Raw genomic sequence first — 17,713 nt, 5'->3', positions numbered from 1 at the left:
CAGAGTGACAGAGTGATATATTTGGCCATTTCATTTGCACCTCTGAGAAATTGAATGAAGAGGTTTCACACTTCTCATCTGTGATATTACTGAAGCCACCTGTCACTCATAGCGGAATATAGATTTTTCCCGCCTGTTGCTATGACAACTGCACAACATACGAAAACTTCACAGAACTAAATATAAACAGGGTTTTCCCAGGCTTCTCAGTAGACTTATCCAATGTCTCTGCTAGTGCTTTATGTTTGGGATGTTTCCCCAAAATTACGAAGACTTGGAAAAAAATACAACTCGAACGCATGCAGGCTCTCTGTAATACATACATGAAATTGTGCTTTTGTTCTGTTTTCAGTTAATAGTTTTGTGATTAGTATGTTTAACCACAAAATGACCTTTCAGTCCTTTTCTATTCTGTGCATTAAATGAGGCTCATTTCAATGATAACACTATTAGAATTCTGTAACTGTGATCAAACCACTATGAAGAAAAATTTCCATACTACCTTGAACTGCTCCTTTCTATCCATTTTAAATTCTATGGACATTCATCCCTGCTTTATTTAGACCGGAGGTGACAGGTTGTTGCATTCTCAAAGCCACGGTGTGCACACAAATCAGAAGTCTTATCGGCCTGGTTTAGGAATTGTCAGAGTCAAGCGAAACAAAGTAGAAAATATATAAAGTTATGCAAATACCATCAGTAGAGCCACACACTGTAATCAGCAGAGCGGCAGTGAAGCAAACGTACAGCCAACTTACAACTTGTTAAACAGCTCCAGGCTTTACACTTGGCCCAAGATCCCAGGCATTCAATAAAACCTACAATGGTTCTGTTCCACTACAGATGTCTTTATCATTTCACTTGATTAGACTTTTACGATTGGATGACTGGCTAATCTCCACTTGTATAATATATCATTTGCTCTCATCCTCACAGCGGCGGCGGATGTCTGCCGATTACACACAGCCGCTCCCACAGCCACACAAACACACAGGCTTTAAAGAATAAATAAATAAATTAACTAAACACAACGGACACTCATCAAGTTGAGGTGTTGCTAGACAGACCTGTACACTAGTGTGTCGTCCCCGGAGCTGTTGTACTGGACCTGGAACATCCTGACTCCAGTTGTAGGCGTTTGACTGCTCCATCTGATGAGGGCCGAGTTTCCTGTCAGCTCCACCAATGAGACCCTCCGCTCAGCCCCCCTCGTCTCGTTGTTTGGCAATGCGACCTTGGAGGTTAGGATGTCAGAGGGGGCGGGTTCAGAGGACTGGTCTCGACTCCGGCTTGTGCTGTTCGCCAGGTGGGGCATCGGCGTGACCACCAGCTCCACCCTCCCTGTGGATTCACCCGCTGCATTGGAGGCAATGCAGGTAAAGTTTCCTGAATCCTTCAGGGACGTGACATTGATTTCCAGGCTTCCATTGGGGAAAACTAAAGTCCTGAAACAAATTGAAAGACATATCATGAATTATTAAATTCAAATTTTAGATTTCAATTTTGCTGCATGTTGGGACTGAAGTACTGTAGGACTGTAGTTATAGTGTATAATTTACTAGATTAAGTTTCCCTCCTTACATTTATTGTTTAAGCTTAAATTCAGAAGATAACTTCTCATTTCACACAAGCCACCTTCCAAAGCAGGACAGACACCATTTAATCATCAGTTCTTTGCATAAATTCATTCACGTGCTGAGTCAGATTACTGTGTATCATGTATGAGAGTCATGAAACCTTAGGCTTCATAAATAATATAGTGCCAAAAGTAGATAAGTGCAAATGTGAATGTTCTTTTTTTAAATCTTATGGAAACAGAGGGTTTTACATTTCAGACATTTTATTCAATGTATTATAAACTTTTTTATAACTGATGCTTTACTGTAGGTCTATATGACAAATCCCATCTACAATCCCACACATCTGACAAGTGTGCCAACAAGGTTAGCGGATGGAAGTATGAGAAAGGTGATATTGGTGAGGATTTCACATTCTGACCTAAAAAAACATAAACAAACTACCTTCTAATCCTGTTTCAGGCCCACGTGAGTCATGTGCCTACATCTCGGTACAACAGCCAAAACAAAAATCATGTCAGACACACTGTCTTTTTGACTTAGGTGCACATTGGTTCATTCTGTGGCGCCGAGCAGCAGCCGTAGAGGAGGATGCATTTAATCGACTCTTCTCGTGCACCTGCCGACTGGGTTGCCAGGCTTCACCTTTAATGCGGAAGAGTGCTCTCAGTGGAAGTATCTAATTAGCTAAATGAACACTTGGCTGGGTTTTAAGACTGCCATCTGTAAGCCCAGGTATAAAAGTGAAATACTGTAGATTAAACTAAGTATCAGAATGTGTTAATACCTGGAGCCATTAGATATAAGTCTTCCTTCTGGGCTGATCCAGTGCACCTCGGGTTCTGGGTCACCGTTGGCTTTGCACTTTAGGCTGGCAGGCTGCCCCTCCATAGCCATAGTATGAGGCGATTTGCGTGTCAGCACCGGTGGGTCGCAAATAAACTCCTAAAGGGCAGAATAGATTAGGTCGCACAAACAAATGCCATTGTTAAAATTGTGTCTTGAAAATCAAAGCTGTTATTTAGTTCTTTTTTAGAAAAAGAAGCCAAAAGCCAAGCAGAACATCACCTCTTCAGGTATTGTCCAGAAGTACTTGGCGCTGAGGTCGGGCGGGGAGGCGCATGTCTCCAGGTCGTCTTCTCTTGTTAGTCTCCTCAACCAAAGCAGTTCACAGTTGCAGTGTAGTGGATTGCCTCCAAAGCTCAACACCAGAGAGGAGAGCGGCGAGCCTTTGGATCTGGCATAAACTGGGATTCTCAAGAACAGCGGGTCTGGGGGAATTTTCTTCAAGTTGTTGGACGTCATATCTAGCCTGTGGAAGACCAGGGGGTGGAGATTGTAACAGGAGAAAAGACAGTAAAAATAAATTACTACTAGATTAAAACAATCATTTATAAGACTATTCATTTTGTATATATTCAGATGCATCCGATTATCTATCCATTCATTATTCTTGCTGCTCATCCCTGTATGGCTGCTGGAGCCTATCCCAGCTGTCATTGGGCGAGAGGCGGAGAAGTCACCAGTCTGTCGCAGGGCCACACACACAGTAGAGGCAGACAACCACTCACACGCACACCTACAGGCAATGCAGGGTTTCCAATTAACCTGACTGCATGTCTTCAGGTTGTGGGTGGAAGCTGGAGTTCCTGGACAGAACCCACGCAAATGTAGGGAGAACATAGAAAGGCACCTACAGTAGTTGGGACTTGAACCTAGGTCTTTCTTGCTGTGACACATATGTATATATACTATAGATAGTCATTCCATTCTTCTCTACTCTTTTTTTATGTACCTTGCTAATTTGTGTAGATTTGTGAAAACCCCTTGAGGAACATTTTCTATGAGGTTGTGGTCCATGTTTAGGGTGTTGACGTTGGTAAGGCGCCCGATTGTGTCCCAGGGCACCTCCGCAAGGTTGTTGTAACTGAGGTCTAGATCCTCTAGTGTGGATAGGAAGTCATCAAACGCATGAGGAGATATGGAGTGGAGCTGGTTATTGGCCAGGATAAGGTGGCGGAGGTTGGTCAGACCTTTGAAGTGGTCATCCTGGTGGTGAAAGAGGAAAAAGAGAGAATAACCACCCATCTTAAAGTCGAGTTAAATGGCTTAAAGCACTCCAACACACTTTATCGGTTCCTTTCCCCACCATTTAGCCATGGAGGCACCCATGCATCCATCCAGCCTACCTTAATTACAGTTAACCTATTAGAGTCTAGATGGAGTGCTCTCAGTCGCCGCAGGTCGCTGAAGGCTGATGGGAGGATCTGGCTGATGGTGTTTCTGGACAGGGTCAGATGCAGCAGGCTGGTCATGTTGGCAAAGTCCTTTCTTCGGACAGCTAGGGTTGAATAAACAGTGTTAAGGAAGAACAGCGCATGCACCAATCTGGAGGGGTTACACTGCTGTTGTATAAAATGATCCAAATCTGTGTTTAGATTGAAAAGGCCATGTCTATTTAGCTTTTGCCAACTAGATCCCAGACCCCAACATTGCAGCTTTTCTTTCATTAATTGTTGTATTTGCTTTTTGGCAGCGGAGCCAGATACTGTACTTTATCACCCTGATGGCCCAATGTATGTTGCGGAACCTTAAGAGTTGCACTTAGTGGTGATAAACTAAAATTGATTTGGATGTGAACAGTGTGAGTCAAATAACTACAGCTGTGTGATACTGTCAATAGTCTGTGAACCCTGTGAAAGCAGACTTTTTATAGCGCGTGTCTTGTTTTTTTTTTGGTGAACCGTGGAGGAGAATGTCAGGCCTGCGAAGGCTAGGTGGCTGCTTTGGTGAAAGCTAATGGGAATCCGGATTAAAATAAATGAATAAAGTAGCTCTCCAGGTCTTTAATAAAATGAGTGTTTTCAAACTATGAATAAGACCCTCAGCTACCAATGGGAGGTGAATGGTCCCTGGCTTTGCTAGACTAAAAAAAACTAAAAAAGTATAAAAGCTGAAAAGAAATAACCAGACCCAGAATATTATTTACAGTCATTTGAAGACCAACCCAAAGAGCTGATGTGAGCCAGCGTCTGTACTTTGGATTGAAACATAGTTTTTTTGCAGTGCATCCATCACTTCAAGCCATACTGTATATAATGCAGCTGGTGGCGGGTACTTTACTGTACCTGTGATGAAGTTCTCTTGAAGCCGCAGCTCCACAGTGCGTCGGTCGATGGCGGCGGGAACAAAGAGCAAGCCTGTCTTGGAGCAGAGGATGGCGAGCGATGGGGAAAGGCTCTGGCACATGCAGCGCTTCGGACACGGCTGTCCCCTACATGCTGCCGCCAGCAACAGCAGAGAGAGCCACAGCCGTTCCATTATCCTCCACATGGGAAGGGCAACTGGGAGACAAGGGGAAAGGAAAGGAGCAGTGAATTTAAGCGGAGGCGACTAACTAATGGTGGGACTGGATAAAAGGCGACGATCGGTCATCTGACCTGCAGAGAAACTTAATCAGGCGCTGCATTTACAGTAAGTATAAATATGTGAAGCCCTGAGGGAGGATTTCTTTTTTTATGTGTGTACATTCACAGTACTTGGCATCTGTGCAGCAAAGTGACACAGAAGCAGAGACTACGCATCAAATGGCCTATAAGTGTAAATCCATAATGAATTGAACACCCACAAAGACAAACATAAAGGCTGACTTTACTCGCAGCCACCGTCGGAGAACGCGGTTGAACATTTCCTGGAAAGTCCTGTCACCTTACACAACTGACAAACAGTGATTCCGCTGCCAAAGTGCCAGCGAGCACTATACTTCCTGTAAAGAAGCCTTTTAACTTCACAATGAGGTCAGGAAGCAGAGAGGAGAGGGAGCGAAATGACACAGAGCTCATAACAAGCCCCATCGCCAGGTGGGAGGACTGTGAACTGGCGTTTTTTTAGTGGTGCACTGGGTGTTTTCTCCTGCACTGGGCTCATTTGATGTTTTTGGGAGGAGGCCGATGCTGGAGGTGCTACTGAGGGACGGGGGTTCATTCAGATTTAATGAACTTCTAGTGAGACTCCGTTGTTGTTTATCAATTCCCGTCCTTATTGATTCCCAGTTGTTATTTACTGTAATTACGTTTTTCTCCCCAACTCTGCCTATTTTGAATCTGGTTCTGACTTGGAATCAGCCCAAGCCATGTATGTGTAGTGTAGTTCTTGTACAGCACAGTACATGTGGAAGGATTAACAGGTTTACTGAGCATAACGACACCTTTTTTTCCCCCCAAAACCTGTCAGACAGAATTGCTCATTCCAGCAACACCTGTCTGTTTTTTTTGATGTGTTATTCAAAAGTCGCACGTAAAGTGTCATCCTGATAATTACAGTGTATTTTGCCATGTTTGCCATGATGTCATCAAGAATGAATGTTTATACTGTATTTGCAATGACAAAGTAATAATTTATATTTTTTTAAGACTTACTAAGTTTCCTCCTCATGAAGTCCTTGTTATTATATACAGTACATATCCTATATAATTTTCTAGTCCTACACTGGTTTGAATAGTTTCTGCTTTATGTTGTGGTGCAACATATTTTCTGAAAGGTTGAAAAGCTGCATTCATTCACTTCTAGGAGGTGGAGGCAACATGATGTAGTTGGTGGGTTTACAAAGACCCCAGCTGCATTTCTCTAAATTTAGCCTTGTGTGTCTCTGCTGTTGATCTACATGTAAAGCTACTGTATAGTCAACATCTGAAAAGTACAGGATACAGAATGATATTACTTACAGTATTATAGGATCTCTGACCATACAATGATTTCCACAGGTGCAATATCATGATATCATAGGTTTGCCTTACTGTAGTTTGCCGATGTTGTTTCTGAACCTTAAAGCTTCAGTTGTAATATACTGTAGTAGGCACTTCCACTGAATGAATCCACCTCCTGATAGAAACGCTAACTGTCCATTTCGTCGCATGGCAGTGTTTGTATCCAACAGGACCTTCGGTATCAGCAGAGCTTAGTGTCTAGCCCAGGGACACATGTGGCCTGTTTCCACCTTTGAATGACTCAGAGCTCATGGTGTGATACGTGTGCACCAATGTACAGCGGCGTTTTAGGCCGCACAGCTTGACCACCCGGCTAATCAATAGCGGTGAACCAGTGCTCGGCGGGGGGCCGCTGTACTACGCTTCCGTCTCCGCTCCTGCATCTCACATTTCCAGGTAGTCTGTCGAATGCACATAAACAAACATGGACCAGCCTGTAATGTCACAATAGATGTGCTGTAATTTTAGCCATCCTGCCACGATGGAAGGCGCAGAGCAGACGCAATGACTTACTATAACGTACACACCCAGACACACGTCAGCTTTCCATTTTCCTCCCTTGTCATAATGCTATATATTTTTCTCCATTACGTCTGATTATTCCCTCAGCCGTCCCCCTGGGCCTGTGCTAACATTGTCGTCTGCATCGAGCCCGTATAGTCCTCCACACTCTACAGCCTCTGTTTTAAAGTCCACATAAATTCATCACATGCTGCACAAACAGTGTAATATAATTTGCTATCAATTTTACAGTCTTATTTTCATTTATATCCCATTCTTATGGTCATGCCACAGCTGCCCTTCATGGACCTCTATCATTTGCTGTAGCTGTCAATCATTTTGTGTAACTAATGCATTTTCTTTCACCCCAGCGTCTCCTTTTCTTGTCCCCCTCGTCCTGCCTTTCATTCTCTATCCCCTCCCTTCCTCTCTTAGGCCCCTCTCTTATTTTTGCTGTATGTAGTTTTAGTGTTGTTTTTAATGATCACTCATCTCCCAGGCCTCCTTCCTAATCTCCTCTCCTCTCAGGCTCCCCATGCTGACTCTACTGTATATGTTTCCCTCCATCATCCATCCCTCACCCGGCCTCACTTAGTTTTGTGACGGCTTTATTGCGGTGTAACTGTAATGCGTTTATGTTGCTGAAATTGGTACCAACTGTGATTTTAAATGCACTTGTCCTTCACTCCGTGCACCCACTCATCTAGCTCGCATGGGTACATTACAAGTCTGCAGGATTATAGCTGTTTTAAACATTTAGATGCACCTCACTCACATTTCCCACTCTCCCAGGCTCCGTGTTTTTGGAGGCTTTTTAATTATAGATGTATGGGGTTTCCATGTAATTCAGTGTGGATGATAGTGATCAGTCGCCATTTCTCACTGCTCTGCTTATTCAGCTATGGGGAGTTAATAGCACATGGGAAAACAGATCCAACCTACTGTATCTGCTCCTGTTACCAGTTAGATTGGACAATTATTGTTGTTGGTAAAGATTTCACTCACAGTCTAATAGACTAAAACATCTGAGATGTCTTTGGTCTGGGATGGAGCTTAATAGATTCTCATTCGGTTACAATCTGACCATGAATCTTCTAATCATGTAGAGAAGCCTGCCTCTAACCTACTTCCATGGCTACTCCACAGATTGAAAATCATGTCACAGTAAAAGGAAGTGGAGATGGTCGCTGCCATAAGTGTGGTCAGCTGTGCTTCACGCTCCCTGGGAATTAGTGTGACTCTTAGTGGTCGCTGGCCACGCAGGCGCCTGCAAATCACATGAACTAATTAGCAGCAAGTCTGTAGTGCAGAATGTCATCACTCACAGCCTTTGGAGCCTTTACTGGGTTTGATCGACCCCTGCTATTTGGGATTATGTTTGTTTTAATAGATTACATTGGGATTAGGTTCAAATCTATTAGGGGTTTGCGTGTGTAAAATCAACACAAACCATTTGACAACACCTTGAGGAATAGGAACTGATTAGTAAACCCAACAAGGCGATAATGTAGAAGCCTGTTTCTGCCTGGTGAAACAAATGTTATTATTATTGCTCTACATTTTGCCCATAAAACTGAGAACAGAGGTGGAACCACTGAACCTGACTTGAAAGACTAAAGCTCATCATTTAAGGCATGGTACGGGACTGAAGCTGAGCAGGAACCACTGCTTATAGAGTCATCACCATGTAATAAATCAGTAGTGTATGATAAAGTGCAGTGATTCCTAAAAGTCCAAGAAGAAAATCCCCAAACTCTCCAATTTGCCACGTTGCTCCTACACAGTACATCTTCATCTTCTTGATTTCAGCTTCCGCACACGATGCCCAGTGACTCAGTCTAAACAAAGCTCTTAAGTTTGCTGGATGTAGAATAAAAGCAGAGCAGAACCGTCAGATTTAGATGGTAAATGAAACCGCGCATTACATTCGCCCACCGAATGCCACATTGCTAGCATCCAGGAACAACAGAGGTGTCACTGAACACATGTGGAGACGCATCCCATTCACAGGCTCATGGCGTTTCATTGTGCCAAATGTCAGATGATTAAAATTTGGTAGAGTGTTTCTTTATGTCTCGATGTCAGAGGTAGCAGACAAAATCCGTCAAGCATGATTTGGCTGTAATTATAGTGGATAGCTCTGCATTGATATTCATTTTCAGGGAGTCAAGTCAAAAGCGTTGGAACAACACTGGGGGAGTCTTGAGCAGTGACAAATGTTTGTGTTCCTGCGTTTTTGCAGAGTAAGGCACAAACACGCACTGACATTCCCTTTGTTTTGCTTGACAGTGCGATCTCCGCTTTGCATTTGCGAATCAATCAGCTGCTCGCAGGCATAGTATTTTTCAATGTGTTTGGGGCAGATATTGCAGCGGACTGGAATGTTGCATTGCTAAGTGTGCGGGGAAAATGCTCCGATCGCTGCAGAATGGGGGTACAGGTAGCGGGGAGGAAGTGGAAAACTGCAAGCGGCGCCAAGAGTCGTGAAGATGACGGTAATTAACAACACATGCTTCGAAAACACCTCACAGGTACGGGAAAAATGTCTCCATTACGGGTCATATCGACCCAACCGGTGAAGATTAAAGAGAGATCCTTCTTCTTCGCTGTTTCACAGCCAATCAATGGAAACAAGGGCATGTTTTTACTAATGCGCTCATTGTAAATATAGCGGGCCGCAATGCTGCTGTTTATCCTGTCTGCAACAAAAGCAATGAGGTGGAGTCTCTTTTTGATTAAAGTGGACTTTCTTGTGATTAAGCCTTCGCTCTACAATCGGAAAGGACGAGATGTGATCAAAGTACCCGAAGCCAAATAAATCCCCTTTATTTCCTCGCATAAACAATGCCCTCACAGGATAATGGGATATTGAAAGACAGTGATGTTCAAAGGTTTTAGAATTATATTAGACAAATATAAGTTCTAAGAATTGAACTAATGCAATTATAGAACAAGCAGGGCTGTCGTAGTGTCAGATCCAGCAGTTAACACAATCCACTACGTGGGTTATACTCACACACTAATGACGTTGGAAAGGGGAAAGAGTGCCACGAAATGATCACAGGAAACAGCATAAGACAGAAGACACACTGTGTATTGGCTGGAAGGAAAACTATGCCTATGCCAAAAAACTGAATGTATCCTGTTACAGTTGCTCCTCAATCTAAAAAGGCAAAAGCTTTTTGGAAGTACCATGGAGAACAAAGTGTTCCACATGTTCTTCTTCTAGAGAACGTGATAGGGATCATTTCTCACAATGCATTGTGAACTTTAAGAAACTAGTTCCATTTCCTCATGCTTCGTGCTAGATGGTACAAACTGGAATATACTGTAGCAATATAATGATACTAAATAGTCCTGGAGCAAAAGTATTGTAATGCTGGTTTCAGTGTTGTTTTATGTGAAGAAATGATGAATGATGAGTGTCTCCATTATTGTGCCCTTGTGTGCAAAGGATTCAGGTGCCTCGATGTAAGGCAGATTATGTGTATTCACGTTTAAAATCAGCTCAAATTACAGAACAGTAATAACTGCAGTTGCACTTTTAACCAGGTATTGTGTACACACAAATGACCACTTTTGCATTGCGATTTGCACCTGAAATCAAGACTCGAAATAAAATCCAGCATAGATGGAGCGTCTGTATCATTCAGCTGAATATGACAATAACACACTAAGGTGATTTGTGAACTTAGTACTAGCAATTCCTTCAGTGTGTGTCTGTTTGTTTGTGTGTGCGCGCATGTTTCTGGCCGCTCTCTAATTCTGTGTCCAGCCAACTTTCCCAGAGTACACTGCATTTCGCTATGGAGATGGATTACCCTGTCAGTCTGCAGAATCACTGCCGAGCGCCTCGCGTGTATAATTTACTGTATCAGTGCAAACGCATGAACATTTTCATCTCTGTGTGCACATGTCCTCAGTGGGCGCTTATTATTATTTTTGAATATAGTACACGTGTGTATGAGGCTACCCTAGCGTGAACACTAGGTTATTAAGGACCTCGAAAGCAGCATCATCCATCTGCTGCATATTACACACAGTCAGGCACGCGCGCGCTTGGTTCCCTTGAATGCGACATGCATGTGTTTAAGTAGGCGCGTGCTCGTGCGCTTGTGTCACACCCATGTGCGGTGCTGCAAGTGTGTACTCCTGTGCTGCAGCCTAATCCGTCTGATGTCGTAGCGTTTCACGGTTTAGTGAATTTGTTCAGTTTCTGCTTCCACATCCACAAAACGCCAAGCGGCGGTGAAACGAGCTGCACCTCGTCTGCTGCTTTCTGACTGTCGCCATGTCACTTCCTCAATAATTACATCTCATTATGTTCTTGAATGGAGGGAAAGAAAGACGGCAAATAATGAGCGAGGCCGCGACCAGAAATGAAGTAAACACATGGAAGGGCATGGAGGCAACTGAATGGATGACAGGTGGAGACCACGGCGAGGCGAGGTAGGAGCATTGTAAGTATAGGAAGCTAAAGGCAAAACAAAGTGCTCCTACAGAACGGGTTATCTGTCAAAACCGCCGATAAAGGCAAAGCTTTTATTGGCTGCAAAAAAACTTGGTGGGGGCCTGTAACTTAGCAACAGCCAATGACACATGGATGGTAACAGTGAGGAGGTGGGAAGAGAGAGTGTGTGTGTGTGTGTGGGGGGGGGGGGGGGGGGGGGGGGGTAGTGATAGTGTGTGCATGGGGGCTGTGAGAAAGTGCAAGATTGGTCTGGAGATCTCACAAGTAATGAATCTGGAGTATTGCCGTCAGAGAGGGTGGGTGGGTGTGTGTGTGTGGGGGGGGGGCTCGTGATGCATAAATAGCGCACTAACAGCGTAGTGGTCCATCATTTTAGTTTTAGCATTCAAATGGACACATCGAGCTGCTTTTATTCACACGTGCTCTGCTAAAAACTATTTCTTTCATCATGGGCCCATTGCGCAAAGTTTTAATTAACTGAATTTGTCCATTTGTCTGTTTTTAGCTCTCCTCAAACAAAGTGTGTGCAAAAAACGTCTCCGGAGTCACACGTCGCATGGGTGGAAGCTGTTTATATTTCTTTTCAAATTTTTTGCTTTCTCGTCGTGCCAAAACTAATATCTGTTTTTATAAAGGGCAGGGACATTTCAAGCCTTAATGAAAAACTCAGAGAAGGAGTAATGGGATTAAAATAAAACGTGTTTCAGCAACCTCTCAATCACTGCAGCGTCTGTGAAGCGCTGCAGTAGCTGACAGCAATGCTGCCTTCTATTCTCTTTACAAGGGAAATTAGCGTTTTACAGCAAAGCTAAGAACAGCGTGCGGCAGATTTAAGCACCACCAAATGCCAAATGCATTGTGATATAGATAATAAACAATGTAAATGTCTAATCTGTGTAATCACCCAGTTAATTACCCCGCATGGAAATGTGTCCTTAATTTTATTAGAAATGGTAATTTTAAAGAATGACCCCATATCAGGGAGGATTCAGTGGGCTTTTGTGTGGTTTTCACACATATAAATAAAAGTGATGAAAATGATAAAACAACTTTTATTTGTCAACAGATTCATCACCATGACAACTGAGTTACCTCCATCCAGTGATGAATGCTGTGCTCGTTGAGCTTGTTGAAGAGCCTCATGCTGATGTATCACACGTGATCATCACACGTATACATCTTATTTGAATATAAATGTTTTATTGAAGCAGATTTAGGTTTGCCAGGACTTCTCTTACTTTTTTTTCTGTAGACATGTGGCAGGAAACAGCCGGTGTTGTCAGATGTACAGTAAACTACACCACTACTGTGGACTAAACTTCTCTGGGATGCTGGAGAAACACACCATAAATCTTTGATTAGACTTTTGATCTTTAGGCGTGACGATCTGTTCCACATTTAGTTGTCAGACACTTCGACCAGTCTCCGGCCGGAGGACAAGGGTAAAGCCCCATGTGCTCGCCACCATCCTGCCCGCCAAAGTGTCCTCAGACAGGAAACCCAATCCCCGTTGGTTCCAGTGGCGCTGTTCTGCAGCCGACCCTGACCTTCCCGTAGAGGAGGATGACAGAGGAGACCGTTTCTTTGTGGGGATCACTATTATAGGCTATGAGGTGTGTGCTGTTCACCTTCTGAAATCAATGGGAATCGAGTGCTAATTTGTCTCCTTGCCAGGTCGGCAGCTGCCTCGGCTATAACCTCAGAGGCGGTGGTGTGCTGTAGCGCTCCGAGCACCATGACCTTGTTCCAAATATGTTTCACACTTTTGAAAAGTTATTTTCACGTGAACTTCACTGTAAGGCAGGGTGGAGAGAATGAACTCATTCTGTACTGCGATTGTGATTTCAGTGAGTGGGCTTTGTAGTATTCACCTGTGACTGTATTCCCCATGACGTTTAACCCCGTGCCCCGTGAATAAACCTCTGTCTGAGCTTGGTGTCATGGGGTCGACTGGCATTATTCAACCTGGCACCTCTTTAACCAGGGCTTTATTCAGGCCTGGCACAGCTTGAATACAGATGCATGTAATGACTTGACAGACAATTATAGTGTGTTTAGAACTATTTGACTTGGCAAAGCTCAACACAGTCGTACAATTTGAACTGCATTTTTGCCTTTGAAACATAAAAAAAAAAAAAAGAAAAAGAGGACTATTTTGGGCGATGTGCACACAAGCCAATTAATGGAAGAAGCCTCAAGGAGGTGATAAAGGCGCTAAAAGGATTTCCCACTGAAAAACCGACAGAACACTCAACTTGTAACAAAAGTATTGCAAAAATAAGTAAAGCTAACAATTTCACAGCTGACCGCACCGTTTGGTGCCGGCCTTCTGCAGTCACGTTCCAGGGAGGACACGCAGCAGCTCGCATGCAGCCGTATGCAGATTACAGCATGAAATGTAAGTAAACATCCTATTTTTACTGCCTTATTAAAGTCCTACTTGCCACAGATCTGCACTTAAACCCCCCCAGGGACAGCTGCACGGTGGGAGAAAGTAAACGCTGCTGTTAAAAATACTCCGCTAAGCTAACGCTTCCCGCGCGTTAGCGTCATCAGCTTGTGCGTGGCGGCGTTGGCTTCGCTGCAGACATTCACCTACAGTAGAAGCCCCGCTGTTACACGACGCCTTCACATCTGTCTCTGATTCGCTTCCTTTGGGCCCCTCGTCTCCTTGTCGTGCCCTCCTCTTCCTCTGACCGCCTGCGCGTATCTCCTTTCCCCCCCTCTGTCCTCCCCTTGTCGGAACCGTAGATAATGAGGCGATTGCGGCTGATCAGTTGTAACACTAACCGCATCCTGGACTTTACTGTAACATTAACCGAAACACGCGCTGACACGGATCTTCCTGTTCCCGCGGCCCGACACACCAAACTCCATCCCGGCAGCCATCGCTCACCATCTCGGCTTCGCCACCTTCCAGACCGCATGTCTCTCTCCACATGGAACCTAATTGGGGCCATCTCTGCTACATCACTCTCACCTTTCTGCCCTGACGGAGGTAAACGGCCACTCCACGTGTGTGTTTTTTCCGTCCCTAAAAGAGAACTAACAGCCTCCGTGTCACTCTAACCCCTGCTATGTGATGTAATTGCCAGCTCTGAACATCAATAATTCTATTTTTATAACTGTAACACAAAGCTCCCTTTTCTCCTGCATGTGTACTTCTAGCCTTCAGAATGTTTCCGGCTGCCCGTGAAAGTCAACATAAAGCTCAATATATTTCCTTTAAACGTAAAATTAATTTATTTATTAAATTTAAAACTGAGTCACACATGATTCCATGTACCTTTTTTGTGTAGTTCTTCTAATCCACCTGTGTGTTTACTACCCTTCATGCTGGTGGAGGGCCTGCATCAAGACTCCCTTTGTAGACTCGGCCTCTCGCTGCTGTAGTATGTGCATCCTGATGTTGTCCTCTCGTTTCATTCTTCGTGTTAGGGGTTGTGTGGGCAGGCAGCAGTGAGTGGCGGCAGCACTGCTTCGTGTGCAGCAGGTGAAACAGAAGCATTGACCCAAACAAAGTGTATTTAAAAGTCTTCTCATCTCAAGTTTTCTGGTTTTCATCCACACACACACACACACACACACACACACACACACACACACACACACACACACACACACACACACACACACACTGGTTCTATACAGCCTCTCAAAGTACTCACTATTGTAGCTAATGGGGTTCTGACATCAAACATTTTCTAATCAGAAACACTACTAAATTTAGACCCCGTCCTGTTTCCCTCTGTTCTGCTTCTGCTCCTTAATAGTTCATTAATCACTTTTCATTCTCCTCTTTTCTTTAAATTGGAAATATTTTTTCCACCTTATTGCTTTTTTCCATCCTTGCTGCCGCCTTCTTTTCCGGCTTTCCCTGCTCTTTTTTTTTTACTACTGTTATTCAAGGTTTTATGCAGGTTTAGCTGTGAAAGATGCATCTCATTTTGCTCCGAGCAGCAGCCGGCGATTGTGATTCAATGATCGGGGAGTAATAATATTACAGGAAAAAGGAGAAATGAATGTGAGAATTAGAACCAAGGGAGTGGAACTACGCGGGGATGACAACAGATACAAGGGGAAATAAGAAGCTGATTGCAATGCAATAACGGACAAGAGGCGAGGGCTGAAGAACACAAAAGATAAGGGACGGGAAAGTACGTGGAGAGGAGGGGAGAAAGGAGGTTAGAGATACATGGCTGCCACTTGGTAGTCATCACAGAGAAGCTTTCTCCATTCAGGAACTCTGCGTGCAGCTGTTGCTTCGGGAAACTGATCACACACATGCAGAGACGCAAACACACACACAGACACGCACACTCTTGCACTCATGCTCTGGGCTGTGCTTTGAACTGATCCCTGCCACTGGAGAGGCACACACAGAGCTAGCTGATAATAATATTATCCTATGGCCTTCATATGGTAATATGGCTTTATTGCTATGGAGAAATATGAATATTATGGCTTTCAGAGGCAGCTTAGGGAATTACATGCCTGTCATGGTTCTCAGCTCCAATGGAATATTTAGACTCTATTTATCTGGGGTCTCTGGGTGGGAAATCTATTAAGTTATTTACCTTTGGTGTGATACTGTGCTGTATGCGCTGGCATGTTTGTCTTTTTCAAAGCCCATGAGTACCGTATGTACAGACGCAGAAAACAAACAAGGCGTGATTGAGAGCCTGTGAAGGGAAAGCGGCGGATCCGAGGGAGGGACGGTCTGATACAAGGCAGCGCGGAGGAGACAGCACACGTGCAATATAGTCGCTTTGCACAGGAGGATGAGTGCAGCCCAGTCAGTAGACTGGGCTATCTCTATGCACGGGTTGTTGGTCACTATGTCACTAATAACTACAATGCATGTGAAGTAGTTTTATTTTAACAGCTGTGTGTCCCAACCAATGCTATACAATACATTGTGCTCCATAGTCACAATCACAACACTTGAGAATCAGCAACGCAACAAAGATGCATGATGTGCATTCTCTGATGGCCCTAATGGTAGTAGCCCCTACTGCAACATATAATATCATTAAAATATGTGATGAACACAAATTGCCAGCATCTGCTTACTCAGACAGGATGAAAGCGGGTTGACAGCTCTGTTCTGAGCTGTTTTTTCATAAACTGTCAAAAGTTTGTGCTTTTGATTATCAGACCAACTGTGTTGTTTTGACAGCATTGGATACGAGACATAACTAATATGTCTATAAATATAATAACAAAGAATATGCAATGTGCCTATGTAAATATTGTACAGACATGCACCGTCTTTGATAAGTCCTACATCAACACATTAACTAAAACACTTTGATGGGTTTCAAACTTTGAAGGAGTTTCAAAAAGCTCAGACAAACAATGTCCCTGAAACGCCACAAACAATAACCACAGATTCATAGTCTTGTTGCTCCCCACATTGTTTCACTGACAATCGTGACTTTTATTTATGGCTGGGAACACTTGAGCTCCTCGCCGCTAAACAACTGAAATTGTCTTGTTAAAAATGGATTTTATATTAGGTAATAGTTAGTTTTGCATGTTAGCACTACAGAAAAGCATAAACCAATAGAATGCGTTTTTTTCTAAACGCAGTCTAGTCATAAGGAGATGACAGTGTGGCCTTTATATATGCTCACACTCCCCTCATTACCCGTTTGAGAGCATTATGCTAAATAGATATATTGAGTGCAGTTTGTTCATTCAGTCTGTTAAATGAACATCTCCACTGAGACCGAGCTCAGTTCAGAGTTTAAGCAGCCTGTTCTCGTGGATGTTAAGGACGTTTCGTATTTAACTCATCATACAGTATGTTTTTACGTTTAAGCCTAAAAGAGGTTTTGCACAATACTTGATTCTGTTTTTCTCCTGTCACTAGATGTGTGGTGCTCCTCTGCCCTGTCTGGTTCATAAGTGTATCATGTGTGGCTTGTTGGTTTGATGACTCATTTGGATCATTTGGAATTCCGAGATTCAGAGAGGATAGTCGCACAAACTCCGAGTGTACAGTGCATGCATGGCTGGAGTCTCTGAATCTAATCCACCTCGTTATGTGAAAGCAGGCACAGAGGTTCTCAAACGGCTACGAGAGCTTGATGTCAGCTGAACGTCTATAAAAATCACAATGAGCTGAAATTGCTCTTCCTCATTTACCCCACTTGAGGTCTGATTATACTTTTTTTCCTCCAAACCCAACGTTGACATGCAAGGCCCCACACACTGCAGCTCCTTCAGTAGGTGTATTTGAATGCAGAATAGCACAACTGTACTGAGCTATCAGCAGAACAGCCAGGTTTCAGGGACATGCTTTTAGAATTTTGTGTAAATGTACAGTATTTGTCAAAGGACCGTCTTTACAGCCAGCCTCCCACACATGTACACAGTCACACTAGTGAAAGAAT

The 17,713-nt window shown here is 43.7% G+C and overlaps 1 protein-coding gene and 1 long non-coding RNA gene across 18 annotated transcripts in view; one reads left to right on the top strand and one right to left on the bottom strand.

Moving 5' to 3' along the window:
- Positions 1-17,713, top strand: part of LOC114868382 (uncharacterized) — a 129,734-nt gene that overhangs the window by 51,772 nt on the left and 60,249 nt on the right. The window contains exon 3 of one of the 6 annotated variants that reach the window (XR_008696389.1): positions 12,718-13,460. The exons of 4 other annotated variants lie outside the window; for them this stretch is intronic. This is a non-coding gene — a long non-coding RNA (uncharacterized LOC114868382). Of the gene's footprint in view, positions 1-12,381; positions 13,461-17,713 lie in introns of those variants that run through there. One more of the 6 variants, XR_005898518.2, reaches the window with a different exon arrangement.
- Positions 1-17,713, bottom strand: part of zgc:172282 (leucine-rich repeat and fibronectin type III domain-containing protein 1-like protein) — a 107,288-nt gene that overhangs the window by 40,085 nt on the left and 49,490 nt on the right. For all 12 annotated transcript variants that reach the window (XM_055513760.1, XM_055513768.1, XM_055513761.1 and 9 more), the window contains 6 exons: positions 4,706-4,921; positions 3,767-3,918; positions 3,373-3,626; positions 2,646-2,889; positions 2,365-2,522; positions 1,068-1,445 (listed from right to left, as the gene is read on the bottom strand). In XM_055513760.1, the coding sequence (XP_055369735.1) occupies positions 1,068-1,445; positions 2,365-2,522; positions 2,646-2,889; positions 3,373-3,626; positions 3,767-3,918; positions 4,706-4,910 (1,391 nt within the window). In that variant the 5' untranslated portion in view covers positions 4,911-4,921. The remainder of the gene's footprint in view (positions 1-1,067; positions 1,446-2,364; positions 2,523-2,645; positions 2,890-3,372; positions 3,627-3,766; positions 3,919-4,705; positions 4,922-17,713) is intronic.

Source organism: Betta splendens, chromosome 13 (assembly GCF_900634795.4).
Source record: "Betta splendens chromosome 13, fBetSpl5.4, whole genome shotgun sequence".
Taxonomy (NCBI): Eukaryota; Metazoa; Chordata; class Actinopteri; order Anabantiformes; family Osphronemidae; genus Betta; species Betta splendens.
This window is presented reverse-complemented; position numbering and strand designations above follow the sequence as displayed.